Genomic DNA, 25,610 nt, shown 5'->3' with positions numbered 1-25,610 from the left:
AACAAAACTTGACAAAAATGTCTAGGTTTCCTGAAAGAAACTGGCACCAGAATTTGTGTTTTGTTTACAACATCTGCCGTAAACTTGATTCCCTGTAGCTTCCTGTTTATACCCCTCACAGGTCCAGTGTAGCTGTACACAGCCGAAACAAAGCTGGCTCTGTGTGCCTATTCATGCACAGCCTTGGAAAGAACACAAGCTGTAAATGAAGTTGGTTTAAGTACAGGTTTTATGATTATACTCTAATTAGTAATGAATCAGCTGGTCTCTGCTCAAATTTGTGCAAATCTGAGATGAGTAAGTTAGTTACAAAAATATTTTAAAATCCTAGGAAGTTAAAGGCACCAAAGTGGCCATAAATAAACGCTAAAGAGTAAAACTAGATGTTGAAAAACAGACTCCCCAGATATGCTGGACAAAAGCCTACAAAAGCCTTCAAAAGTATTTTCTTCAAAACACCATGAACGTTAACAAGAAACGCTCTATTGGAGACTTCATAATAATTATCAAGATGTTGTTCGGTACCTTCTGTGTAATGTGTTGCCTTGTTTAAAGAAAATTATACGGCCAATTCACAACAGCCCAAAAATAAATGAGCAGGGCAGCACAAATGCACGCTAAAGCGTGAGTTCGGATTAGCAATGTTTTACATTAAACAGTGGTTTAGCAGTAGACTAACAGAAATAGCCCCCATGCAGAGTGTCTGGGAGATGAGAGTTAATACCATAGGTTTGGTTGGATGAAGTATGACAGCACATTTGATTGTTCCTATTGCAGCCCAGAAACACAGGTAAGAAAAGCCATCTCTGCCCTTTTTTGCTGGAGTCTATCCTCTTCCTGATTATCAACACATGTTTTAAGATTTCATTACATATTATTTAATGGATGGTCATTTACCTTGTGGTTCTTCCAACTGCACCAGAACAGTTGTCTTCCCTTTCCTCCTCCCAAGATCAGCACTAGTCCATTATTCTGTATCTGGTTTATTTCCAATTTCACTGTTTTTCTTTCATCTTTTTAAAGTTTTATTTTTTTTTTTTTTTATTTCCAGTGATGGGTGTGGGAGTCCTGACTTAGGTTTCTGTTTTCCCATCTTGTGATGTGAAGGATTCTTGTGCACTGATTGTGAGACAGATGTCAGCCATCAGCTGCTGAGTGCTTGATTTCCGTCATAATCAAGAAACCCTCCCTGCATGCACAGTGACACATCTTTCAGAGACTCCTACATGGTACCAGAGACAGGAACAGATCACCACAAACATCTTTCCTATGTAGCTCATTCCTCAGTGTTTCATTTCAGAGGCTCTGTTCCCCTTTAGTTCAGTCATTTTGCTGGCAAAATTCCTGTGTTCCCTATGTGACTGCCAAACAAGCTGGTATCTTCCCACCAGGAGCTACATGGGGACCTTTACAAGCATGATCTCCTGTTATCCCAAATTCTACACTGAAGATCCACAGATGGGAGAAATCCTTCTGGCTCTGACTGATCCACTGCAATCTGTGATCAGCTACCTCTTATCCAGGTCCTGTGACTGCAATTACAGTATGACTTTGCTCCTAGGAAACCTACCAGGTATTGATCCTTAGTATCCATAAACTGGAGAAAAAATGCTTCCTGCTGCCTCTATGTGATGTCCTGTTTAGTGTAATTGATTGTATATTCATTACAAGATAATAAAGAGTCCTTTATGTTTTTCTTATATTTCCACTGAGGCCAGCAACAAGCGGCATGTTCATTCCCACAGGCTCTGAGGCAAACTCCCGTAGTCCTACCTTTTCCTTCTCCTTTTTTCTTGTATGGAGACTCTCCTCTTTCTTACCCGTTCTCTCAGCTTCTAAGCCTTAGACCTGTTTCTGAGTCTGCATGTCTTGAGAGTAACTGGCAAAACTGACAAAAACCACGGGGGAACTGCTAGTTCTGTGATAAGGTCACATAATGTAGTATTCCAGATGGTGACCCAACTCTAGCTCCCCTCGAAGAAAATTGAGAGATCACTAATTCCTGTTTTGCCATGCCACTTAACTGGTACCGTGATTTATGGGATGCTTTCAACAACCCATCCATGATATTGGTAGGATTTTGGTTTCCAAGATTTCTGCTTTCCCAAGCCCCAGAGATATGCACAAAGGCAGTGTTTCTATTCTTTCTAGAAAGCTGGGAGAGACTTATCTGTCCCCAGTCCCAAGACTTGATGTACAGCACTTCCTTCTCGCTGAATTACTGTGTGATTAGAGAGTCAACTCCCTTTCATCCCTCGGTCCCTACTCAAGAAGACTCAGTGGTCTACCAGACTGATTTTGTTATTTTACTCCAGAAATTGTTATTTGTCTGTTTGTGCATTTTTCCATATTGAATTTTTATCTGGCAGCACAAAGAACAGTTTTCAACCCTGTCTTTCTTTAGTTTCCTCTCATTCTCTTTAGTCCTAACATTGTTAAATATTTTTGCAACCAGAAGGTATTTTTGGAGTGAATATACTGCCATGACTCTCTGTTTTCAATGGCAATGCTCAGTTCTGGCTGCCATAAGCAGACACAAGATGCCATGTAAAACTGCAAGTTGATTTTCAAAAAATCTGATTATATAATGTTGTACCATTCCTTTTGGTTGAAATTCCAGGAAAGTAGCAATAGGGATTTTGTATTGCCCTAAACAGTAAGCATGTTTTAAACTCAGTTCAAGACTTAAAAAGCTATGTGAATACAACAATAATATTCAAATTTTAAGCTGTTTGGCAAGGAGGGGCACTGTCAGCTTCACCCTTTGACAGCACTGGCAGTCACCCTTTAAAATCTGCTAGAATACTATAATTACCCCAAATATTTAGTTTAAACACTTTTAAGCTAACCAGCCATGCCAGTTGTAGGTAGGATTTCAGTAGAAAGTTGATTTTGGTGGGCAGTCAGGTCAAAGAGCACCCATGACTTACTACCTGTGTACATTTAAATTCCCCAGACATCAGACAGAGACCACAAAATGGAGGAAAGTAAGGCTAATTTGTTGACTGTCATGAAGAAAGATGATTTCTGGAACAGAATAATAGAAACCACATCCTAATACTAACAGACTAGGAGAGTCATTTGCCAACACAATTTGTGTGAATTGAGAAGGACAGAGGACAAAGGGAGAAATAAGAAATGGCACCATCTCCATGCCCTGAAAACCAAGAGGAAGCCATGCCAATGGAAAGCTTCCACACCCTTGAGAAAACAAGTGCTTACTGAAGCCTGGCTCTGGGTTCCTCAGTTGCATTTAAGACTCTTACAGCTATGTGGGGGCTTCTTGGATCTTGCTACAGTGCCATGATCCTTACAAACAATGGCTTTTGCACTGAATTTTGAATTAAATACTATTACAGGCTTAATCAAAACTACATCCTTTTGCAATTTGTGGTATCAGTTCTAATACCTCAAGTTTAAACACTTGAACACTCTATTTCTGTTCAGTAAGAAAACAACTTAGATTTAAGGAGCAAGAGCAGAACAAGTGGAGAGTCTTAGAGCTTTACATCTCCTCTAAATAGCTTACAGAGAAATAACTTATTTTCCAGATTCATCCCTGGGGTTATTCTGCTGACTCTGGAAACTACTTAACATATGCACTTGATGAGGAGATCAGTAAATACTAGCAATTAAAACCAGTAAAAGGCTTGAATCTGATTTTAGTTGATATAAGATCATAGAATCATAGAATCATAGAATAATTAGGGTTAGAAAGGACCTTAAGATCATCTAGTCCCAACCCCCCTGCCATGGGCAGGGACACCTCACACTAAATCATATCACCCAAGGCCTCGTCCAGCCTGGTCTTGAACACTGCCAGGGATGGAGCATTCACAACCTCCCTGGGCAACCCATTCCAGTGCCTCACCACCCTAACAGTAAAAAACTTCCTCCTTATATCCAACCTAAACTTCCCCTGGTTAAGTTTTAACCCGTTAGCCCTGTCCTGTCACTACAGTCCCTAATGAAGAGTCCCTCTCCAGCATTCCTATAGCCCCCCTTCAGGTACTGCAAGGCTGCTCTGAGGTCTCCACGCAGCCTTCTCTTCTCCAGGCTGAACAGCCCCAACTTTCTCAGCCTGTCTTCATACGGGAGGTGCTCCAGTCCCCTGATCATCCTCGTGGCCCTCCTCTGGACTTGTTCCAACAGTTCCATGTCCTTTTTATGTTGAGGACACCAGAACTGCACACAATACTCCAGGTGAGGTCTGACAAGAGCAGAGTAGAGGGGCAGGATCACCTCCTTTGAGATGACTTTTCCTTTCAGTAAAGGTTCTTATTTTCTATTGAATTTTGATCTTCAAAGATTAAATAGCTGTCTATAAAAACAGAATGATAATTCATCAGAAGGAATTTTTGTATATTACATTTTGTCTTATGATCAAGAGCTATCATCAAAATCAGTTCTGAACAGTAAAGATGAGATTTTTATGCGCAGTCCTAGTTAAAGTTCAAATCTGTACAAAGTTATATTTGTGCCTTTTGCAAAGAAGAAAAGCCCAATTATTTTCCTTTGAAAAATTATCCTGGGGAAGAGACTATCAATTGTATAAAACAATAATACAGGTAACCCCAAAGTAATTGTTTTTCACTTTCTCAGGTGACCTAAATGAATTAAATCTAGCACAGTTTATTAGGAAAAAAGACAAAACAAAACAAAACAAAACAGAGGCAGCCTAGAAATGCTGGGATATGACAAAGCCTATCTGCATAAGCCCCTGTTTCAGATAATTTCATTGGAGCATAGTCAAGGGGTTTGAGTTATTTCAGTTTGGATATTCAAGGAGGAAACCGGCTGATGTGAAAAAAAAAAATAAAAATCCTTTGGATTTGTAGTATTGCTCAAGAATTGCATCACCCAGTTACCCACAGTCAGAAAATAGTTCCAGATTCTAGCTAAAATGAACCAAGATAAAGAAGAGCGTTTATGAACAAAGACAGAAGCTAAGGCACATATTATATCTCATTAGCAGTGTTATTTCCTTTTTTCCTGGTTAGAATTTCCTTTCTTTTCCACAAGACTTTAAAAAATAACTTTAAGCTATTGACTTTTTGCGTGTTTCTACCTTTGCCAAGCAAAACAACATGAAATAAAACCCTTACTGCAGACAGATGATCTTCTCATACTGACCTAGCTCTGTATGGAACATTGCACACTCGAGTGACACTGGCTGTGACCACCTTACCAAGCTGATGTGGATCTGTGCTCTGCCACTCTTCTTCTTCACATTGCCACAGCAAAATACTCTTGAATAATTCAAAAGGAAAAAAGTCCATGAAAACCATCTAATGTGTTTCAACTCTTTGATGCAGTATAAAAGGAAGGAAAGTTAGCTCTTTACAGTATCTGCCAACTGCTAATATCTCTGATGGAAGCAGGGCTACAGAAAGTCTGTTCCTGCAGATCTCATGATGAAAGTTTAGATGTTCATCAGAGAAACCATCTTTGAAATGCGCCTTCCACATACAATGAACTTATGAGCGTGTGTTGGGAGAGGAGTCATGTTGTGGAGTAAGAAAGCTCTACCATGTTAAAGATATCTATCAATAACAAAGTATTCACACTTTCTTAAAGCACTTTATATATTTACATATATAAAAAAAAATCCTTTCCACATTTCACGAGAGCTTTTAGAGGAACATCTATGCTCAACATGGCTTATTTAAGACCAGAAATGCTGAACTTGTATTATTTCAGGTAAAATAACAGAAGTTCAGAGGCCTGGATTATTGTTACACTTCACAGAAGACATGCAAAAAAAGCTATCCAAGTCTTTAATTAGGCAAGGAAATAACTGAAAACACTCTTATGATATGTGAACAAAAGTGGAGTTTAGATACAGCAGCTGCCTTGAATTTTTTTTTACAACCTCACATGTCACTGTTTCTGGGTGCAGAATGGTTGCAATTTTGAAATACTAAAATCTTGTTCTTTGGCTCATGGAAAAAAGGTCGATATTTTCTTCTGATGACACACTGAGAACTGACAAAAAGCTGTTGAAGATACTGAGTAAAATGCCTCTTCTTTGTAAATAGGGTAGGAAAAACTTCCTAAAGGAAGTGGCTTAATAATGACAACTGCAGCTTGCGCCAGTGTTAACTTCAGCAAGTGTCTCCTCTGATTTAGACAAATGACTTTAAATATTGAAGTTGCTGTGAAACTACATGTTGCAGTAGCAAAACATATTTACTTAGATTAAGGCAGGAAGGGATGGCAAGGAAACTTAAATCTGACTTGTTTTCCACAAAGGCATAATAAAAAGATTGTTTAACTGGGTCTCCAGATGACTATTAAAAATATTTAAAACAACCTACAAAACTATTGTATTCGCTAGCCTGAACATGGAAAATAAACCCTGATCATGCGGTCTACTAGTGCCATCTATTGTGTACCGGGAAAAATACAGATACAAAATGTACAAGTTGTCTGTTTTCTCTTCAAAAGGTGAGAAATACTCTTTCTGCATCACAGTACCAGCTAGAAAACACAGTCAAAGATCATAAATTGACTTCTGTTGTTTATGAGATACAAATATTATCATTTATGTTATTACAGCAACACGTAAGACTACCCACTGTCAAGCTTCATCATGTCAGTGCTGTTTGTGTATTGCATGTAAGGGCCATATGGACACATACACACAAATGCAGTGAAAGACAGACTCAGCTGTGATAATTTTAGTCAAAGTGACAGAAATCTTACAAATTAAAACCTATTGCAATTGCCTTAGGTTATGTCAAATTTCTCCCAAATAAAGAGATGTTAGCTCATCTTCCAAGGAAATCAACTTTGTGACTTTGTATTTACAGAGCAGTTTAAAATACCAAGCTCTTGAATGCCTACAAACTTCATCCTGAAATGCTCAAAACTCACTGACGTATATTGCCACAATGCCTCTAGTCTGCTTGAAAGTTTTGAAACCAGTTTTACCACCAAATAATAAACCCCTTGCCAACAAGATTGTTTTATGACTGTCAGAAAAACCATGCTTCTGTCACAGATAAGGCAGTATGCAAACAGAGCAGATCAGAAATGAAAATTTAGAATACCTTTTGAGAAAAACCAAAAGTACAGTGCATGGCAATCACTGGCTGAGCACACATGGGAGACAAGAGCAGTGGGAGAATCAGTGCCTTACGACAAAGCGGGGTTTAGGTGTTTTAAGTCAATTTTCATCCTTACACGATTTGCAACACGTCTTACATGTGTGATAGAGGCCACAGTGGTAGTATTTCATCAGTACATCAAGCTGCACAACCGAAAAAAACAAGGCTTTGCACTTTTGGAATGGGTAGAGAAATGATTTAGCATCACTGCTAAAAATAACAATTAACTGTCATGTGGTTTACTGTAGTTTATGCAAAAGAGTCAATCACGATGGGCTGACAAACAGAAAACATCATGTGGACTTGACAACGAAAATATTTCTTGCACAGCTCCCATGAAAAAATAGCTATTTCTTGTTGCTAAGAAATGTGGAAATATAGGAAAAAGAGTCTGTTGCAAAGCAACAAAAGTGTACTGTGGCATTATCTGTACTGACCTCTAGAGATACTTGGTTGTGAAAAATTGAAGTGTAATTTAACAGAAGTTACCTACAGCTAAAATAGTGCACCTTGCTAGAATATTTTTTTTTAAATGCTTGCAACTTTTCAACCAAATAAATCGTTAGGATCTTGACTGAAAAGCTGCCTGGATCTAGCAAATAATTGAATTGTTTTCAATAGTTGTTCACCACACAAATGAAAAGGTAACGACCCATTGTCTCTATCTGCCTGTTGGTGCATATCAATGTTTTTAGCCTAACAAATTAAATAAAAGGCAAACTGTTCATAATGCATTCTTTCAATTATAAATGGAAATAATGAAGCTCAGAAAAATGGGAAGGATTTCTTTTGGTAGTTCTTCAGTACTTGAATTAACACATTGAATTCAGCAAACACGATTATCTTGATTCAGCCACTTTCTCTGAAAAAACCACCCTTTTTTTCTGCTTTACAGGATACTTTAAGCATTCTAAAGGTTGGTAAGCTGGCTACAATTCTTCCTTTGCGGAGGACAGAGTACTAAGAAATTAAATAAGTGTGAACTTGTTACAGGAGCCTAAATCAGAACAAAAATAATAATCCTTTTCCTGTTTAAATATACTTTCAGTGAAATGATTCGCTGTAAATACACAGTAACATTAGTTAAGGCTGAACTTCAAGGTTAACATAATTTCTTTTATCCATGTAAAAGGTTTATTAAATTGTTGAACTGAAAGCTGACATAATTTGAAATAACAGCTTCAAGCTCCTTATACTTTAGTTTAAGACTGCTAGGAATAAAAAGCCATAAAAGTACAATGTTCAATGCACTAAGACACATGGTCTTTTCTTAACACGGCCTTCAGAATTAATGAGATGTCACTTTTTGTGGTTGTTATACATTTTCTACTGAGTTTCTGATCTTCACTTGAAGGAATACGTGCCCTTTGCAGGATACCTTATCAGCAAGACAGTTTGCATTTAGTCAGTACTAGATTAGATTTTTAACATTATCACAACTGAAAACCTCTGCAAGATAACCTGAGTACTGTGGAAAGCAAATCTGCCAGTGAAAAATGTTTTAACTGTTTTTATTTGGAAGAATTTATAAAGAAAATGCAGACTCCTTAATTCGTGAAACAGCTGAATTTAATACAGTTTAAAATACACATTAAAGGAAATATCAATAGATGACTGTCTTCAGACACCACTCTCCAAAACACTTTTTTTTTTTAATCTTATGGAAAATTAGCAACTGAAAATCATCAATATTTCTGCATAAACTGCGATAGACCATGGCAAATGCAATTTTCAGAGAACTTGATTGATAGCCAAGTGGTTAGTGCACAAAATGGAGGTAGTGGATCAGTCCACAGAATAGCCTTTTGCCTCCAGATACTTGTAACATCTGTCCTCTCAATTAGTTCTTTTCCCAGACTTTCATTACAGAAGTAAGTTTCTAGCAGCAAATGTGCCCTATTTTCACTATGGAAGCTCTCCAGGATTTTTTTTTTTTCTTCAGTTTTACGTATATATAAAACTGATACACATACAACTGAACAACTGAGAACTTATAGTGCCGCCTCGTTTTCCATTTGCTCCCAGTGACTTTTGTAGGCCCTCTTCATTCTGTTTCAACTGTAGGTTGAAACTGTAGGTTGAAATACAGCTGGAAAACTTCTGCCTTCTATTAACCAAGTTATAACTAAGGTTTCTCTTTAGTAGATCGTGCATTTAGTACATCATAAATTTACTTTCTATTCCCACTTCAGTTTCAAGCTTCCTATGGCCATCAGTGCATGAAGGGGGAAAAGGGGTAGACTCTTACAAACACACAGTGCAGTGATGATTAGACAACATTTTTCAAGCAGCATCGTTTAATCTTCTCCTAGGATTTGTATCTGTATACAGTGTCCACTATCGGAAAGATGTAGCATAGTGTTGCCATCTACTAACTGCAAATTTCTAGTCTTGAAACAAAGATGCCCAGTTCTGCTCACGCTTTCCTCCACAGCCCTTGCCAATTAACAGAACAGGAATTCAGCCTTAGTGTTTTCTGTTCTTTTTAGACTTTCCTAACTATTTGCAAAACATACTTTCTCAAGTTTAATGTTACCAGTCAGACCACAGCAAATGAAAAGGTACGGATATGTCCAAAAGCAAAGTGCTAAGGAAATTAGGTCTTTGAATAACTTTCAAGTGCTTCTGCAGATTGCTTCTATTACAGTATTTTTAATATACCAAACAGTATAAAAATTACAAAATGCAGAAAAAGTAGCAGGAACATTGCTGCAAGTTTTTAAAATGATCTAGTGGATGCTGTTATAGATGTTGTGGAGTTAATGGCATGGGTTCTCTATACAACTTTATAAAACCCTGTCCCTCTGTAATATTTTCTGTGAGTAAAAAGAAACCTATAAAATATTCATATATATAAAATATAATTTTTTCCACTATCAGGAGTCTTCATATATTTCTGTTGATATCCTTAAAGAAACTCTCTAGAAAGAGAAATAAAAAAAGATCAGCTGAAGATAAATTGACAGTTCTATATATAAGACAGTTTCTATATATAAAATATAATGAGATAAAATAAAAAAATGCATTTAAGTGAAATACATATTGTGAAAAAATTCTAAAGAAAAGAGAAGAATTATTTTTCTTAGAGCTTGGTGATTCTTTTTTCCGAATCAATAGTTTGGCTTTCTGTGAGCCCTGGCTAGGACAAAAAAACAGGTAGAATTTAGATTCTATCTAAAAATTTTATCTGTCACTGTCAAACACCAACATTGGATTTCATGCTTATTTTTAGCCTGTAATTTAAAATGTCTGCATTTCTACTTAGCTCAATTCCATTGTTTCTCTTATTTATTATGTTCACAATAGTTATATATATAGTTAAACTTTCAGTGTTGAACACTTTGGGATCTGTGCTCTGAAGCAGACTTAGAAACTGATTTAGCTGCTCTAAGGACTACAGTGTCATCTTCAAGTATGTATCTCCAAAGGAAGAGTCTCACTTTTGATAAAAGAGACACTTTTGATAAAAGAGATGTCTATATATGTAGACATCAGAGAATGATGGACTGCATTTAAGATAATGCATTGAGTAATTTTGAACTATTACCTTTTTTCCAAAAGCGTTTTGTTCTTCAGAACCTATCTCTGGTTTTGGTTTTTGTTTTTTTTTTAATACTGGAAAGCCCTAAGGCCATGGTCTATTCAGTACTACCAATCAAAAGTAAACAGGTGTAGAAATTCTGCTATCAAGTTAACAAAAGATATGTTAACTTGGAATCCTTAGACAAAAACTGATTTCTGTGTATTTTTATAGAAGCTAAGTATAGGTTCTATATAAGTATCAATCACTTCCATGCTGATCAAGCATATAAATGGAGAAGCAAGTAAATTAATTACCAAGTTTTACATGATCTAATTTCAAACTTTGGTTTTATTCCAGAGGACTTAGACTATTTGGTTCTCTCTATTTTAATTCTCTCTAATTTTAAAAAAGAAAGGAAACATCTGTGGTTGAAATGCACTGGATTGTTATGTTCAGTTGCACCATTTATTTTGGTGATATGTCACCTTTAGAGGGTCTCTTTCTACAAAAAGCTTGGTAAATGAGTAGAATGTATTAATTTACTGAACAATTTTCAAGACGCCTATTAAACCGATTTATAAAACTTGACTTTTATGTATTAAAAGCCAGGGGAAAAATATTCATTAGGTAGATAGAAATCGGTTCTGGGACTGATAAAATTTGTTTCCGGATAGCTTTGCTATATCTAGCTAAGATAAAGAATGGTAATTTTCTATTGCATTTGTTATCTACAATTCATAGTGCTTCTCAGTCACTGGTAAAATATGTAGATACCAACCTGAAAATCTCTAATGAATGTTAAAAAGAAGAAGACAAAACCAAAGGCCACCGTCCATTCGCAGATTGCACTCACAACATGATAGGTATAATCCTGATGAAATCAGACATAAAACCAATTTTCAGATAAAAGGGTTTCGCAAATTAACTGTTGAATGCTATAAAAATAGCCATATACTTTTGTAAATCCAACAAATATTCTGTGATTTATAATTCATCTTCCAAATATGCTGTTCTATAAAAGTCAATTCAGATTTAGTTTTTACAGAATAGTAAATATACTGATCAAATTTGCCTATGTCTAGTGTGAGGCATCCTTGCCCATGGCAGTGGTGTTGGAACTAGATGATCTTAAGGTCCTTTCCAATCCAAACCATTCTATAATTCTATGATTCTATGTTCCATTAAGCAACATCTTGTGCACCAACATAAATAATAGTATCAGAAAACTACAATCAGCACAAGATCAAAGCATAGCTTGAATATAATTTGCTTCTGAAAAAAACCTAGCTCTTATGTGAAGGATATCAAAGTGCCCATAGTCAAGACTTTTACACAGAGCCGCTGTGTTCAGTAGTACTATTCCACCCAGTAAATTCTCACAATGTTTTAAAATGAAGGGCTACCCTTATTTGACAGTTCCTGATAAGACCCTTGTTTTCAAGCAGACCATCATAAAAACCCTATGCAATATGAAACAAGCAGAATGTTGGGTGTTTCTTAACATGCCATCAACAAATATGTCATCTGTTTCAGTAAAAACATTTGCTCATCCTTGCATCTGAAGTAAAAACCAAAACAAACTTTAAGAGGTAGATATTACTGAAATTATCTAACTTGTGAAGATTTATCTCATAGCTGCCTTGCCAGTGTTCAGTTGGAGTACATTTGCTAAGTCTGCTTTTATTAAGCTTTTCCATCAGGATACACTCCTGCATTATTCAACCTGCTTTTTTATGCCCCATGAGACAAAGTTTGTTCAAAAAGAATATATACCTTTCATACCCATAATTCTGAGATGACTGAAATCAATTCAAATACCTGATATTGACCGTAGTATGCTTCAGGTCATATCCCAGATGTTTATCACAATTGTAAAGACTATTTAATAAAGAATGATGAAAAATGTTACCTTTTCATCTGGAGTCCAATCAATTTTTGTCACGGAAATTTTTGAAGCAAACACAATCACTGGGAAAAACACAGCGTAAAGGAGACTATAAAAGCTCAGTGAGTAACTGAAAATGTCTGCTTACAAAAAAAAAAGACCCCATCTCCTCCTGCTGTAACACAGGATCCTGAACAAACAGAATATGAAATCAAAGTATTAAGACAAGTAAATGAAACGCACTATTGAGAGGTAACTGATAGCAGCAATCAAAACAATTTTCTGCACAAATAAGGGTTTTTGTGGGTTCTTCCGAAGTACAGAGAGTAAGGGGAGGCATTCCAAAACTTAGGACACATTCATGAGTGAGAACTGTGAGGGCAGAGTTCTGCATTGTTAGATGTTGTCTTCCATTGGTCCACAATAGATGCCTTATTTGTACAACTTTCTCTCAGGACTAGGACCCTCTTTAAAAGTACTTTCATAACTGCTGAAACCAAACGCAGGCTGTAGCTGGCTGGCTGATGGGATGAGATCTGCTGCAACAACTTTTTAACACTGGCAGATCACCTAAAGACCAATATAATCAATGGGGTGATTCTAATTTCAGCAGGCTGTGGGAAAAGACAGTAAGTGTATTGAATGTGTCTCTAGGGGAGGCATTTAACGAAGGCAAGTTCAGACCAATATGATCAAAAATATTTGCTTAGGCTTGACAGAAATCTTGTGTATGCCACTGTATTTTATATGTCTATGCGTTAGGTTCATATTAGAAGCAGTGCTCCCCTTTCGCAAGCTTTTCTCTGTACTGCCCTTCAAATGAAGGAGGTTGGAAAGTTGGTCTAGTTTTATTATTGCATGATCCTATGGATAACACTATGACATTTGATTCAGATATACCACTGAAAGAAGACAGACAGCTTTTTAGAGGACCCTGAGACTCATCTTTATGCTATTAATGGTGTCTTGACATGCTATAAGCATTATGATAGCAGAAAAATTAAAGACTCCTACAGAGACTGTAACCTCATTTGCATCTTTTATCAGCAATGGTTAAACTTAAAATAAAGATTATGAACACATAAAGGGAAAACCGTGGGCTACACCATAAAGGATACTGGGAATGAAAGCAATACATGATGTTACAGATATGGCCATCCTTATGTGACACACCAGGTAAGTGTTCCATTGTGGACAGGACTTGTAAGAGATTATAGATTGAAGGGTAATGTATACAACACCGGAGCCAAATGCCACCAAAGCTCCTATGTCATGGACACTGGGAACAGACAGCTCCTGGAAAGAAAATCAGTGCAATGATTAGCTGCTACTATTTGTACAGTGGTATCAATGAGCCCTAAGAAGATGGTAGACATATGCTGAGAGTACACAAGCAGTGAGAACAGTCGCTTCTCCCAACAGTCTACACAGGGAAGATGAAAGAAAAATCCATGCTAGGGCTGTTCAGCAGTTGGACTATTACCGGTTAATATTTCCACAAACAGGAACCAGCTTGTGTTTTTCTTAAGACATTCCTATACTTCCTTTTTCCCTCTACTCTGCCAAAGATTTTCATCCTTTTGCATTGAAAGGCTAATCTGCATTTGTGTGGCCCTGCTCTAACTAATGGTAAAGTTTCATGGAAGCTGTTCTAAAGAGTGACTGCTATAGGTTCGTCCTTCACTGTCCAATGGCCAGACATAAGGCTCCAGGAAAAGTCAGCAGAAAATTAGTTACTTTTTTTTTTTTAAAGTGTGAGCTAAAATAAGCTCTTAATATGAAGGTCTTACACTGTCAGTCATAAGTTATTCACCCTTCCTACTCTTCTTCACATCATCAGCTACTTTTATTCAAGTTCCACAACACGTGAAAGTGTGTATACAATTCCAGTAACACTGTATGTGGCCTATAATTTTGTAATACCCTACCAATGGGAGATTCTCTCCTTTAAAACACGAATAAGTAGAATATTCAGCAACAAAACAGATGAAGATTCCAGAGAAGTTATTGTATTCTATAAATGTTTCAAAAAATTACAAAGTTGTGCTACCTTGGAACCCAGTATCAGACAGGAAAATCAGCTTTAAAGCTCCTTTCTGTCAGCTAACATGTGCTATGATCTGACCTACAACACTTCTATTTTAGTGATTCATGGAAACATACTTATATTCTTTCATTACATATTTTCATATATTTCCTGCCTGGAGGCCACTGTTTTCTTTGTCTTGTGATGGTGATTATGTTCACATGCTCTTTTAAACTCTTTTTTCCCATGCTTTTCTTTCTACACATTCCCTTCGAACTCTGTGACCTATTAAGTTCTGTCAGATTTTAAAGCATGTTCCTCACACAGGTATTTAAGTGACATTTCATCTAGACTTGCATTTTTTATTCCTCTGTTCCACTTTTTGCTTTCCATATAGGAATTACAAGATTTGGTATGGAAAGTATTAAGCAAGTATAACTGTTGGCTTTTGTATTTAGCCCCATACACATTATACAGAACTTTTCTAAGAACTTTTCTAACATGGTCTTGCACCCGTGAAAATGCTAGTTTCCCTAAAAAGACCATCACACTCAACCTCTATAGAACCTGGGAAATGTTGCTACTTCTGCTATAGTAAGCCTTCTAAGTTTCCTACTCAAAGACAAGAAGATACCTCTTTAATCATATGCAGTGTCAAACAGACAAAACCAGACTTGCTAAGACCTGGTTTTTTGCTTTGCCTTATTCATTAATGGCTACTGGATTTTTCCTTCCTTATACAATTATCTTCTTAAAGCTAACCCTTCAGTGTCTTTCATGTCTGTATTTTAAGCATTGTTCTATGTAAAAAAGAGAACAAACACCTTATTCATGACCGTTACTTATTTTATCAGAAACTCTTTCACTTTTAGAGGATGCATTACTAGTGTTTTCTCTCACCTCCTTTATCACTTTTGCTAAGTATTCTGAGACCGCTACCATTAAACCCCCCCATGCTACCTACCATATCTTACCCTGAAAGAAGGGTAAAAAAAATTTCACTTCAACTAATTACGCTACTTAAAAGACTAGCCAGAAGTGGCACTAGATTTGAGTAAATAAAAGCAAATCTTCAATATTTCCAGTATAATTTCACACTGAAGGCTTTTTATCAAACTGAATATTTTCTTTTGGGGAAACAGAAAATGAACTGATGCCAAATAGTGTTAATCAGCTCCATTACAGTACGCGGGTATGGTGTTAGCTCACTTTGCTGGGTACAAATAAGTGTTAAGAAACAAACAGATAATGCATACGAATGTGAATTTTCTAAACAACCCACTGATTAGATGGACTAGACAGAACGCTAAAGAAACAACTTGTAATTCCAGCTTTGCTTTGGTCTCCTGATGTGAAACAATCACCTGATCTTGAGCAAATCTCACAGCCTCTTCATGTCTCAGTTATTCTAATGGTAAATGGGGATAAGAGTTTAATGTTTCCCAGTAGTATGCTATGCACTTAAATGACTGAAGACTTGCAGCCACCATTTCAATCTTCCTGGGCAATTAAGAATGCTCAAAAATCAGCTAGACTGGGTTCTTAGGCTGATTAGATCCTTACTGTGTTCTGAACCCTTCCTACAAACTGCACTTAACATGAAAAGTGAGATCAGAGTAGAGGAAAGAAAATTTAGGTGAGGAAGGAGCTTATGAACAGGCAATGAAAGGCAATAAAGATTAGAAAAGAACCAATGCTATAACTGGAAACTTTAGGGTCAAACTTTCTGCTTCCCTGACTCTCCCAAATTATTTTGCATTCCTGATTTGTCTTTTCTTTATTGAAGCAGAGTTTGTTTTCTATTTCACTCAAGCAACACTGTTCTCCATTTTCTAATTTTTTTTTTGGTGAAACATCTAAATCTAAAACCTGGTCAATAAGAGTACAGATATTCAAAAGTAGAATTGCGTGTTTAGATAGACTAATGTGCCTGTAGTGTTTGCAATCCAGTCACTAGAACTAAAAAAAGCAAGATAGCAGTCTAAGGCAGTTTTTTGTCTGAAAAGACAATGTCGATTACATGCAAAATTGTATTGACTGCTGAAGCCCTGACAATCCTTATTTTTATTTCTCCATGTGTTTTCTGGTTATTATATGAGCACAACAGTATTTACCAAAATGCTCCCCAAGGGAGGCCATCCTTTCAAAGGAACAATTCGTCTGTTTCCACAGATTTAAAGGCAGTATCTCAAACTACCTGCCAATTAAACTTGACTTGATTCTGAGCTAAAGTTTGGAGAGAAGGGTCCAAATACTTCTTTGTGTTACAAGGTACCCTATTACCCACTTCCACACTAGAAAAGGTGAAAAGAATTCAATAAACCTTTCAATATCTTTCCTCTCTGTTGAATTTTCTTTCAGACACTGCGGGCTGGACTTCTTTGGTTTATAATAAAATGTCTTACCCTTTCTGGTATTGTAACTGGTAATTCTACATGTCTCTTTCAAAAGACTTTATATGTTGTTATGCCATCTCCTGCACATTCAAAACAATGGGCAAATATTGTGCTCAATGTTCTAACCTGTCAGATAAGTCTAGTTTATTCTGTAGAAAACGCTGGTAGTGTGCAGCTAAAAATACAGGTGCTTTTGCTACTCTAAGCTATTCTGCCCTGTAAGCAAACTAAACTGTGAAAAGCAAAGCTTTTTTACAGAAAGATTTTCATAGTAAAAATGACAGCAAAATCATCTATATCAAGTTTTTTTCTAGTGCAGACATGTTACAACACAAGCCCACACAAACTCCCTTACTAACATCACTGCACAAGCAAAAGACCTAGTATATAGGAAGAAAGCAAAGCTGTCTTTTTAAAGCTACTGAAAAAAGACAGGAGCAAGAAAAACATTCTTATTCCATTTGCCAAGTATCCACACTGCGATATTTGCCACTCTTATAGTTCTGATTTTTTTGAACTGGTAAAACAAATTTAGTTTCATTTATGATATGAAATCTACGGTCATACCTGAAAAGTTGCAACTATGCCCATTCCAGTACAGCCCATCAATCCAATACATAATGAAAACACATTGCATGAAGACCTAATAAAGTGCGACGACTCATTTTGCTTCTCTATTAATAAATATCTGATGCACATTGTAATTACACCTGAAAAACAAAAATTATGGATTCTTTTTCAGTGATGATGTATTGCTTATATTTAAACACCTTGCCATGTAACACATTAACATACAGAAAATAATACTGCCTTTAACTCTGCTGGGATGATGAAGGAAGGTAGTGAATTTCCCGTGTATTATTCCATATAGAACTGTCTTAACATCTTAGTCTTAACTTCACACGTTAATGCTATCTAGAAATCACTGCACAAGCAAAACCCTAATTTAAATCCCATTCTCCTGTGCATTTTAGGCGCAGAGGCATTTACATTCCACATCAGGAATAGATGTTAGAGGCAAATGAACCATAAACTGGAAGTAGGATATTTACTCTGCTCCTTATAATGGATGCTCTGATGAATTAATACATTTTTGAGGAGTGTAAATAGAAAAAAATGTAACTAACTGTGTATCCAGAAAATATTTTCAAAGCTTTTGGGCCAATTCTGGCTGCTCTTTAGTACAACAATGTCCCCAAACCACCAAACAAAGATTTTATTCCATCTGATGTGATCTCAATATGCCGGTCACTCCTGACAAGCACCTCTGCTGAATTAGAACATCATGGTTCATCAGGATACAGTAAGTTGGAGACTGTATTCCACAGTTCTATAGCACAGAATAGAGTTTCAGTCTATTTACAGCTGGAAAAATAAATCAGGTAACTTTGTCCAGGTGCCGTAAGATTATATGAAACACACCAATATAGTGACTGAATGAGGCTCTTAGAAAAGGTAAAATATATGATTTTTTTTCTTTGCATGAAGGCCATCATGGACTAAATGTATACAGGGACACACAGCTCTTGGTCTTCCATCCCCTAGAAGTAAATAGACTATTCCAAACTTCCTGATTCAAGGCCAGCAGATATTTAGCAGAGGAGTAGGCATTTTGCAGAGGAAACCAGGTGTTGCTTCAATACTGTTCTTCCCTTTGCTGCAGCATCCTAAAATCAAATGTCTTCCTATGCCAAAGATACATGTTTTGGCAAGTAATTATACCTTCCTTCTTCCAATTTTTATTTCCATATACATTGACTACTTCAGACAGATGAGGTGCTCTTCAGATTCGAAGTGCCTCTAAGCTTTCACTTACTGACTTTAAGGACCTGGTCCTCTAAATACTGCTTCCATCTATCTGATATTTCCATCTATCTGATATTACCATTTAACTGTGGAGCAATTTTTCTGCAGAATATTGTATGGAGAAGTAGTTTTTTTCCTGCATAATATTGTATGGGCTACAATGTAGAGAGATAGTTTTTGCTAGTTTTCATTTCTTTGTTGTGTTCAAACAAAGTACCTTATACATACCTAAAAGTGCTGAAATATTAATCATAAAACCAAAGATACCGCTCTCTGGAGGTTTAGTTCCAGTGTCACTAAAACAGGAAGAAAAAGAAATTAAAACTTAGTTGAGCTCCGTGAAACATAAATGAGATGTACACATGAAACCCCAAGATAAATGTAGCTTGTATAAAGTGCTGCTATGTGCACAAGACATTTAAACATTTGGAACAACTGGAACGTCATCTGCTGCACACTTTTCTCCTTCTTAGTAGCTGGTGCAGGGCTGTGGTTTTGACTTTTGGCCTGGGAACAGCACTGATAACAACGATGGTTTCAGTTGTTGCTAAGTCATGTTTACTCTGACCAAGGACTTTGTGAGCCTCATGCTCTGCCAGGGAGGAGGGGAAGCCAGGAGGAAGCAGAGACAGGACATCTGACCCAAACTAGCCAAAGGGGTGTTCCACACCACAGCACGTCATGCCCAGGATGTAGACCTGGGGGCAGTTACCCAGAAGGGCTAGATCACTGCTCGGGCGGGCTGGGTATCAGTTGGCAGGTGGTGAGTGGTTGTATTCTCTCCCCTTGTTATTTCCCTTATCATTATTACCATTGATGGCAGCAGCAGTGGTTTGTGTTATACCTTAGTTACTGGACTATTCTTATCTCAACCTGTGGGAGTTACATTCTTTCGATTCCCCTCCCCATCCCTCTGGGGCGTGGGGGGGGGTAGGGGGGGAGTGAGACAGAGACTGCGTGGTTCTGATTTACGGTTGGGCTTAAACCACAACAATCTCTATTTGCAGTATTGAATCTTTCTTTCTAGAAATAATTTTTTTTTTAGATCATACTATTTGAACTGTATTTCTTCTTTTTCTGTATGCAATATTTAGAGAAATGACAGAGTGATACTTTACTCATGAATGACATAAATGATCACATAAATGACATTTTAGAAAGGACATTTCTTTTATCTGCCAAATGAACACTGTGATAGAGTAAAACATAGCTAATGGCCCTCAGTATTCTAAGATATGTGAAAATTGGGCTTAATTTCCTGATTTGTTTGAAAGGACTATATTCCAGGAGAATAACTGCATTCCAATGCTTGGGAATTATCCTAGGCACGGTTTTATTTACTAATGTAGATACAGCTTAAGAGTACTTTAAACCCAAGGTGTTGTAAGTCTCTTCTGCTGAAGCAATTCACCCTTATAGGGATTAATTAGACATTCACTGGGACGGACCAATGGTGCATGAGCATGAGAATATCTACAGAATTTATCTGCACACATACATATGAAAACCAGCATATATAAATATATATTATGTAGAAAATGGAGTACCTTCATCATAGAATACTCTTCCCTCTTTTCCCTACATATGTGCCATCACCTATCCGCAAGAATGCCCTTTCCTGGCAGGAAGGACATACTCCTAGGAGAATATTCCCTCAAGCAGGACTCTTATACAAAATGAGTACTTCAATGACAGAAGAATACTGAGATGTATCACCTCTTTTGTCTAATGTAGAACCAGTTGACATCTATTTGATCAGACTCTGTTGGTCAAGCTAATGGAAAACAAGTAACTCAGAAGCCTTTACGTAATTTGGATGTGAGCTGAGTTTTCAGTTACTCAGCAGTACCAAAAGGCATGATTGTGTGTGTAAACAGAAGCACTCAAGGAACTCTGCAGCCAGAAACAAAAACATGTAAGCATTTTAGGTAACATCAAAGTCCAGTGGAAACTAAGCAAAGATTCTGAGGAAAAAGCTTTACTTAGGTGTAAGATGGGACAAGTAGGTACTAGCTAGAATTTGGGGGTTTATGCAACTCAAGGTGAATGCTCTTCATTCCAACAGTGAGGGTGGATTATTAGTTTTTGGTGCTAAACTTCTGAACCTCCCACTAAGTGCAGCCAAAACGACAGGCGCTCAGCATGAATGCTGTACTCTTAACACCCAAACAAGAAAGCACTCTCTACATAAGCAATCATTCTCAAAGATTTTGACAGTTTTGTTAAATGCAAGCCAGAAGAGTCTGACCATAACAAAAGATATATTGTTTTAAAAATTAATATTTGCTCTCAAATGCCTTCTATGTTACAGAAACATTTGTGTAATCAGTTGCTAAAGTGATATACCAAGAATGAAAGGAAGCTTAGGGTGAAGGAAGAATACTTTCCCATGAAGACTATGCAAAAAAATAGAGGAAAAACTTGAGTTTGATTTTTGGGGGGTTCGGGTTTTTTTCATTGTTGCTGTTGGTTGGGTTTTTATAGCAGATTGTTTCCAAATTCTCAGACAGCAAAAGCCTGGACCAGACTTTTAGACAAGTTTTTACAACTCCTCAGACATTAAGAATCCCTGTTCATCTGTATTTTCTTGCTGTAATGCTTTCTGAAACTTGCTCTAGCTTGTACTCCGTATTAGTCTTGTTACTCTTTGATAGTGGAATCAATGAAAACAGTACAGTGAACCTTTTTTTTTAATTTAAAAATCATTTTGACAATTAAAATCATTTAAAATCAACTTAATCCATGCTTCATTTAACACAGTTTCTAACCTTGAACTTCACAGCTTATCCTTACGTCTCTGGAGTGCTTTCATAAATACAACAAAGGACTCCATTTAAAAAGTGGTCAACTTGTGACCATCTTGAAGGACTTTTTCAAATCAGAAACTGCTCTATGCTAAGTACCTGACTGTAATCACTTCAAAGCTTTTGAAGGACTTTAGGTGAGAAGAAAATGAAATCAGCACATGCAAAGAAAGCCATCTGAAGTTCTTGGAACATTTCAAAACATAAGAGCAATCCAAATAACATGAAATTGCACTGAACTCCATTAAATCTTTAATTAAAGCTTTTCCCAAGCTAAATAAAGTTTAAGGGTGAATTTTGCTATTGTGTATTTTCAAACTCAATAATCTTAGATGTCTGCTTTCAAGAAACTTGAACCTAAGAATACTATATCATATCTACAATGTATTTACAAAGTTCTGCACTGCTGTATTGTCCCTTAAGGACAATCTTTTTAATGCCATATTTTCCACTATAAAATCCCTGAAGCCAAGTGAAGACTTAGGTATATTTTTGTTCTGCTTCTGGTCTCCTGCTTTGAAAAAAAAATAAAAAAGAAAAGAAAAAAGTATTTGTGACAGCTAATCTTTCATGAAAAAGAAAAAAGCAAATGGCACATATGAAACAAAAATGTGTTCATTTATTTGCTATGGCACATAGGTGAGCACAACCACCATGGAAACCACTGTAAAACCCTGCATGACAGGACTTGTGTATCCATCTCATGTAGCAGAATTCTACAAACAGTCCTCTGAAGAACGGAAAGACAAGAAGTCAGAAGAGACAGGGAATAAATATTTAAGGGCCAAAAGATTCATCATCATAACATTTTCTTCATAGCCATCATAAACTATTTCTCTTCAAACTGAAGTCCCAATTTTTTGAAGTGGGAGGGTAAAATTCTGCCTAAGGGGATTCTGATTGATCCAGAGGTACCATCTGGCAGCAAATACCTCAAGGAAAATTCCCTTACTCTTTCCCTGAGAATTCAAACCACCGAACAGCCACCCCAGCACATCCAAATTAGTTTGGATTGTGAGTAGTATGAGCAAAAGGACTAATTTGGGCATAACCTGACCACTTTTTATGCTTCAGCTGCTAGAAAACACAAAATCATATTCATTTTTATCTACCCAGAGATGTATTTATGTGGTTTACTTGACGAGACATTAGCACAGTTTCAATGACAAATTTAGATGTGGTCTTTCTCTCACTGTGACAGCTGTTACATGGTAAACAAGTAAAATTAACAAGTTACCTCAAGGCACAGATTGGTTACTTCAGGAATGCAAATAAGAATTACAGAAACTTTGAAATAAAATTTGTCGATTTTTTTCTCCTTTCTGTAGCTGGAATTTCCCCGTATAAGCTCTAGGTAATTTTTATAGTTTATTTTAAGATATTGCACAACTGATATGTTGCAACATTCTTCCTCTTTTTTTATCACTCTTAAGTTTCACTAAATCACATTCTTAATCCCATGATTCAACTTAGGCTAAAGAAATGACCTGCACAATAAGCATACGAACTATGGAATGACTGAGCACTCTAGAAGGAATCATCCTATTTCTCCCAAGTGCACCTTCAAAGAAGATTATATGCTTAGACCATGTGGCTTTCGAATTATTACAGATTGTTCACCAACAGTCAATGTATATCCTTAGTCCAAATGTGTTAAAAGGACACAAGACATCCATATGTTAAAAAACTTTATTAGCAAATGCAGAGGCCTGAAATGTGACTGGGTTATTGTTTGTTGTTTATTTGGAGTTTTTGAATGACTGACAGAGCCTCATGTATCTTGGGGGGGTTTAAAGTATGTGGACATTTATTGTGATCCCTTATTTAAAGCATAAGAATGTTGGGGGTTTGTTTTCAGTGAGGTGTTCTGTTAGACAGATATAACTAAGGCAGCTGTGACACAGTCATCAGAGTTATAGGTTTGGTCTACCTTTTTACATAGAATGACACAACTGAGATATCCAGGCTGTCAAAAACTTGCCTGCAAAAACAACTATACGAAAAAACCCTCATCCTATTCTCTCATATATTTTCTTCAAGGACATGGCTTCAAATAAGAAACATCTGTCAAATTTCTTACTAAAGAATCCTTCTGAGCACAAGCCATGTGCTAAGCCTGGACAAAGTTATATCAAATGGTTTCTTTTTCTTGGTTGGAATGAATAAATTACACTGGTTACAAGCACTTTTGTGTCAGTAAAATTGTGCATGCAACCAAGGAAGAGCATGAGTATAACCACAAAGGCAGTAGGGTATTTGTGCATGTACAAGAACAAGGCTTTCCAAGAGCCGAGTCCAGATTTGGGCAGATGATCTTAAAAAGTTTTGCTAACATAAGCATGAAGCCCAATTTTCTTTGGCTCAATTTGAATGAAGGTGAATTTTCTTCTGGGTTGCAGTGTCATTTGCACCATCTCACTTGCTTAGGATAGATCCTACTTTTCAATCAAATTTACGTATATGCACAAATCAGGTTAGCAGTCTTCTGGAACTCTGTGTGTTCATAAAGTCTTTCAAGGAATTAGGTCTAGATATTTCTTGAAATATGTAATTTAAAGTCTATTTTAGATCTTCTACGTATCAAACCACTTTTGGATTTCTGGTTTACCTTTAATCTACTAAGAACTGAGTAGTAGTGATTTCACAGCTCAGATTTAAGTGTTAATATCAGCAATGTATAAACACTTGTTTATGTAGAATTGTGCTTAAATGACCAAGGTTATAAAAAGGAGATTCCTTTCTACAGTAGAAAAGGCTCAGGGAGCCTTTTACACTCATTGCTCCTATGCTGAGATTTTAAAGATGCATTTTCTTGGGTGTGTATATCCCTCACAAAAGCTGTTGTAAAGCTTTGAAACCTGCCACCATCTTTGGCCCAGTTCTGGAGTTACACAAACAAAACCACATTTCCATCATTTACTCCTTAAGTTTTGCTAGTTTCGGGCCTGCAGCGTACTTTGGCTCCAGCAGAAAACTGTTTCAGGTTCCTTCTACCACGTCCATCCGCATTTGGTTACTGCTGCTCTCAGAGAGGCCTGGGTGCTGGAGCTGTGATGGGTGTCAAGCGCACACAGCACAGCGGGTCCCTGTTCTGCATCCCCTCCACTGCCACTGCTGTATCTCCCCCTCCGGGGAGGCCCACAGCCGCGCTGCGGCGGGAAGGAGCCGCGGAGCCGGCGGTGCGGCTGTCCCCTCGGACTTCCCATGGTGAGGCGCCACCTCATAGCTGGGTGTCCGCCGCGGCACCTCACCGGTTCCCACCGCCGCCCCAGCCTCACCTGATGTAGGGGACGAGGGGCTCGACGTGCCCCGCCAGCACGGCGATCACATAGGATGTGATGAAGGCGGCCGAGGACCAGCTGACGAGCAGAGCGGGGACGAAAGCCACGCCGGGCATGCAGCACAGCATCGGGGGCTGCTGCCTTGCCCGGGGCACCACCATCTGAGGCGGGAGCGCCCGTCCGGGCTCCGTGGCAGCGCCCTGAAGTGACAGACCGTGGCCGAGGACTTTGCGGGACGCATGCAGCGCACACACGCGGCCCGTTCCCCCACGTGTCTCACCCGCCAGGCAGCGGCGCTGCCACCTCCACTGGCGCGGGGATCCCCCGGAGTCCGCAACTTTCCCTTCGCTTTCGCTTCTCCTCAGCGCACGGCTGACGGGCCCCGCCCGCCGCGGCTAAAGCCAAAGGCAATCGTCCCCGCCGGCTCGCCTGTAGCGGCACCTCGAGCCGCTTCTGATGGACGACGGAAAGGCTCCCCGCAGCCGCGGGCCCGGCCCCCCGGCGGGCTCGGTGCTTGCCGGCTCTCGGGCTCTCACACTCCCGTTCGGGAAGCGCTCGGCGGAGTTCCCGGCGGCTTATGCGTTCATACTCATCTTTCAAAGAAGAAGGGCTAAAAATGCAGCCCGGTGCTCGCGTTTATCGCTGTGGGTTTCGTAGCTTGTGCTCGCTGAGGTGCCGGCGGGGCAGCGAGCCCGGCTAGCTGAGGCACAGCCTCCACTACTGGGGGCACAGGAGGTGCAAAGTGCCTCAAAAACCCTGGGGTCTGAATGTCTCATTGTG

At 38.1% G+C, this 25,610-nt stretch overlaps 1 protein-coding gene across 2 annotated transcripts; it reads right to left on the bottom strand.

Moving 5' to 3' along the window:
• Positions 1–9,176: 9,176 nt before the first annotated feature.
• DRAM1 (DNA damage regulated autophagy modulator 1) lies at positions 9,177–25,214 on the bottom strand. Of its 2 annotated transcripts, none has more exons than XM_061444992.1 (7): positions 24,828–25,214; positions 18,974–19,041; positions 17,507–17,649; positions 13,636–13,813; positions 12,542–12,609; positions 11,411–11,503; positions 9,177–10,030 (listed from the first exon to the last, which is right to left on the bottom strand). In XM_061444992.1, exons 1-7 carry the CDS (start codon positions 24,989–24,991, stop codon positions 9,986–9,988), a joined length of 759 nt encoding a protein of 252 aa, XP_061300976.1. In that variant the 5' UTR covers positions 24,992–25,214; the 3' UTR covers positions 9,177–9,985. The 2 variants fall into 2 exon arrangements, with proteins under 2 accessions (XP_061300976.1, XP_061300977.1); XM_061444993.1 differs by having other exon boundaries at positions 12,542–12,600.
• Between the last annotated feature and the right edge of the window lie 396 nt (positions 25,215–25,610).

Source organism: Pezoporus flaviventris, unplaced genomic scaffold (genome assembly GCF_033815535.1).
Source record: "Pezoporus flaviventris isolate CSIRO_AGI_PZ_B2104156 unplaced genomic scaffold, CSIRO_AGI_Pfla_v1 ptg000002l, whole genome shotgun sequence".
In the NCBI taxonomy this organism is placed as follows: domain Eukaryota; kingdom Metazoa; phylum Chordata; class Aves; order Psittaciformes; family Psittacidae; genus Pezoporus; species Pezoporus flaviventris.
This window is presented reverse-complemented; position numbering and strand designations above follow the sequence as displayed.